We start from the raw sequence: 3425 nt of genomic DNA, 5'->3' as shown, positions 1-3425 counted from the left end.
TACAGAAGTATTCGTTCTGTGTTTTGAGCAATGATTTCAGGTAAATGGAAAAATTGTTCTCCTAGATCCCCGTGTTTTAAAAGTAAATAAACACCACTACTCCCCAAATCTTGTGTTGTCTCGGTGTCTAATGCTATAATTACACAAGGACTCTTGACACAAGCATCATGAAGCTATAAATGTGTACAACAGAGTTATGCTTTCTGATGACACCAACATAAATCTCCATAGCTGAAAGGAAGTCATACTAGGATACGCAGATACACGCAGAAGGCTGCCTGACTCATAAAATACATTCACACTGAGCATAGAATTGTTTTTAAATTCCAAGATCAGCACCTACCTTTAACTTTTGTTTTCCCTAAATATTTAAACAAACTCAAATGTGTCCTTGAAGGCACAGCCAAGCGATCATTAGACGTGCACACACTCACATTCCAAGCATGTCTCAGATGCTTCTGAAGCCCAAATATCCTCTCAAGGAGATAAACAAGACTAAGGACACATTTCCCAACATGGAAGGGCCCTGTGTAGGCATGAGAAAGAGATATAAGAGAAATGGTAATACGTGGCAGAATGAGGCAGGTCAACTTGAAGGACAGCATGGAAAACTATGGAAACACCTGATGAGTTGATTTATAAAGGAGGGATGTGAACCAGAACCCAGAAAATGAGTAGGTTTGAGAAGCAGAGAATGAAGACAGGACATTTGCATATAAAGCAGGAATCCGAATGGGATGACACACCACACATCTTTCTTCAAAGAAAAAGCTCGGTATCCAAACATCAGGCAAGCCGTCTGCTCTTCCTACAGGTCAAGCATGGCACTTCACAGTGGCATCGAGTTCTAATGCTTTCTCAGCTATCCTTCTTCTTTTAAACATGTCATGTTGGATGAAACAATATCTCACCAAGGCCAAGGAATCTGTACTCTGTGCTTAACCAAAAATAATTTGCCATCCAAATGTTTAAAAAAAAAAATCTGTGTTTTCAATTCCACTGGCTGAGGGGTTTGTGCTGAAGAGATATGTGAAGATGTTAGAACCATTGCACATTAGGCATTGTTATGTCTCTCCTTCAGCCCACAGGAAATACAAACCAAGGCCAGCTGAAGTGAGGGATCTTGTAGAAGGCTTCTCAAAGGAATGTACTATCAGTTAAAGCTCCAAGGGGGGAATACAAACACATATGCAGATGAAAGTCCCTAACAGATGATTTTTTTAATGAAGTTCCTCATTCTATGTTGCATTACCATCTAAAACCTACTGTTAACTCTGTGGAGAGTAAGTGTGTGTGTCACTCACATGAAAATGAATGATGACCAGGTTAGTTTTCTTTTCATGACATGTGATCAAGGAAAGCTGTGGAATTTTTTTATTCTTTCCAATGATTTTTATACTTTGACTCATCTTTAAGAATAGAGAAGCTGTGAGAAAATAAAATATAACACCACCTTTGAAAGGTCTCCAGATAAACAACAAAACAAAACAAAACCACATACTATATATTTATTTTAAACAATTAAAAAAAAAAAACTAGCACCACACCATTCTGCCCCATTGCTTGCTCAGAAGAGCCTAAATTCCATTATCAATTAATAAAGGAAATGGTTGAAGTGTACATTGTCAGTGAGATAGTTATAGATAAGTGGTCATGTGCTTGATGGTTTCATTGAGTGGAAGGAAAAGTATCCAATTGATCATTTGAGGTAATTTCTCTAGAACTTTTCGATGCATGTGACATCATACAATGCATACTCTTGAAAACTAAGAAGAACTGAGAAATTTTAAACCCTAAAAGTGCCCATGAGTTGTCACTTGAGCAAATTACACATAACTCACACAAGTTTGGGCATGCCCAGAATTCTGTAAAGGTATAAACTATGATGGTCTTATGACAAAATGGCAGGTCCATGAGTCAAAACTTCAATTGAATTAATAAGGGCAGGAAGTTTTAATAGACAAGAAAATGCCAAACTGATTAGATAATCTCAGTGGAAAAGGGTGTCACAAACAACACAAGACAGGAGGGAAGCCTTCTGATTGGACTCATACCCACTGGGGAAGGTATAAAACACTCCAGACCGAGAGGACACATTTGAACCTCAGAAACTTCATCTTTGAAGGACCAAAGCCAACCAGACTCCAGCACCATGGCTTGCTGTGTCGCCCGCTGCTGCAGTGTCCCCACTGGCCCTGCCACCACCATCTGCTCCTCAGACAAGTCCTGCCGCTGTGGAGTCTGCCTGCCCAGCACCTGCCCACACACCATTTGGCAGCTGGAGCCCACCTGCTGTGACAACTGCCCCCCACCCTGCCACATCCCTCAGCCCTGTGTGCCCACCTGCTTCCTGCTCAACTCCTGCCACCCAACCCCAGACCTGCTGACCGTCAACCTCACCACCTATGTGCAGCCAGGCTGTGAGGAGCCCTGTGTCCCACGGTGCTGCTGACCTATGGATCCCTTGCTTGGTGCCTCATACTGAAGACCCCAGGAGTTGCCCAACCACCACCCACCTGACTCAGTAGTTATCACAATGTTAAAATAGGCAGATGGCCTAAGCCATGGAAACCCTACCTTTGTTTTCAAGGGCAAGAAATCAAGACGTTGCTTATGTGATTCGGATGAATAGTCATTTGATTGATTTTAACAGGTGAATGTCTTCCATTATGAAAGTGCTATTGAAATCTTAAGATTTCAAACTATGGGGGTTTGGGCCACGTTGCTTCTGGGATCTCATTTTCTGTATTGAGTATTTTCAGAGGCAAAGTAATCTCTTGATGGGTTTTCTAATAAATTGTATTTCCCTGGCCATTAGTGTTCTTTATTTATGTTAGTATTTGGGACATATTTCTTGTGTTTAATAGATTATCTATTATTATTATTATTATTATTAATAATTATTGTTATTATTATTTATTATTTATTATTATTAATTGAAGGTTCAAAATGAAGGCAGCACTAGAGCAAGCTTGCTGGCGTGCCTTCCTGACTTGTTGTCTATCTTTACTGTCCATCTTCTCTCCTTTCTCTCAAACTCATCAAATCCTCAAAACAACACTATATAATGATATGGGATATGTTGTCTATTTGTTATTAAATGTTTTCAAAATTATAGAGTTAATTACTAAGGCAAGCAGAATTTAACTCCTGACATGTCTGACTCAAAAGGCCGATTCTTCCCCACATCATAAAGCCTCAAATACAAAGAAATGAAGAAACGAATCAGCAGCTTTGACACAGATTCAGAACATGCCTGAAAAAAGTTTTAAAAATGAAAAAAAAAATGTAAGACTCCTCAACAAAATCATGATATCCAATTTTGACTGAAAGAGGGTAAATTGGCTCTAATCAAAATTGGCAAATATTCAGCTGTAAGAGCCGGGTCACTTCAATCTTATTTTCGCTTACAGAACTCAGAGTGG

General features: G+C 39.6%; 1 protein-coding gene across 1 annotated transcript; it reads left to right on the top strand.

Moving 5' to 3' along the window:
- Positions 1 to 2105: 2105 nt before the first annotated feature.
- On the top strand, positions 2106 to 3147 carry LOC110332663 (keratin-associated protein 3-2). Its single transcript, XM_021213972.1, has one exon. The coding sequence runs from the start codon at positions 2153 to 2155 to the stop codon at positions 2450 to 2452; it is 300 nt and encodes a 99-aa protein (XP_021069631.1). The 5' UTR covers positions 2106 to 2152; the 3' UTR covers positions 2453 to 3147.
- The last annotated feature ends 278 nt before the right edge of the window (positions 3148 to 3425 follow it).

The sequence above is a fragment of the Mus pahari genome, chromosome 14, assembly GCF_900095145.1.
Source record: "Mus pahari chromosome 14, PAHARI_EIJ_v1.1, whole genome shotgun sequence".
NCBI classification, from domain to species: domain Eukaryota; kingdom Metazoa; phylum Chordata; class Mammalia; order Rodentia; family Muridae; genus Mus; species Mus pahari.
The sequence above is the reverse complement of the archived record's forward strand: the minus strand, read 5'-3'. Positions and strand labels throughout refer to the sequence as shown.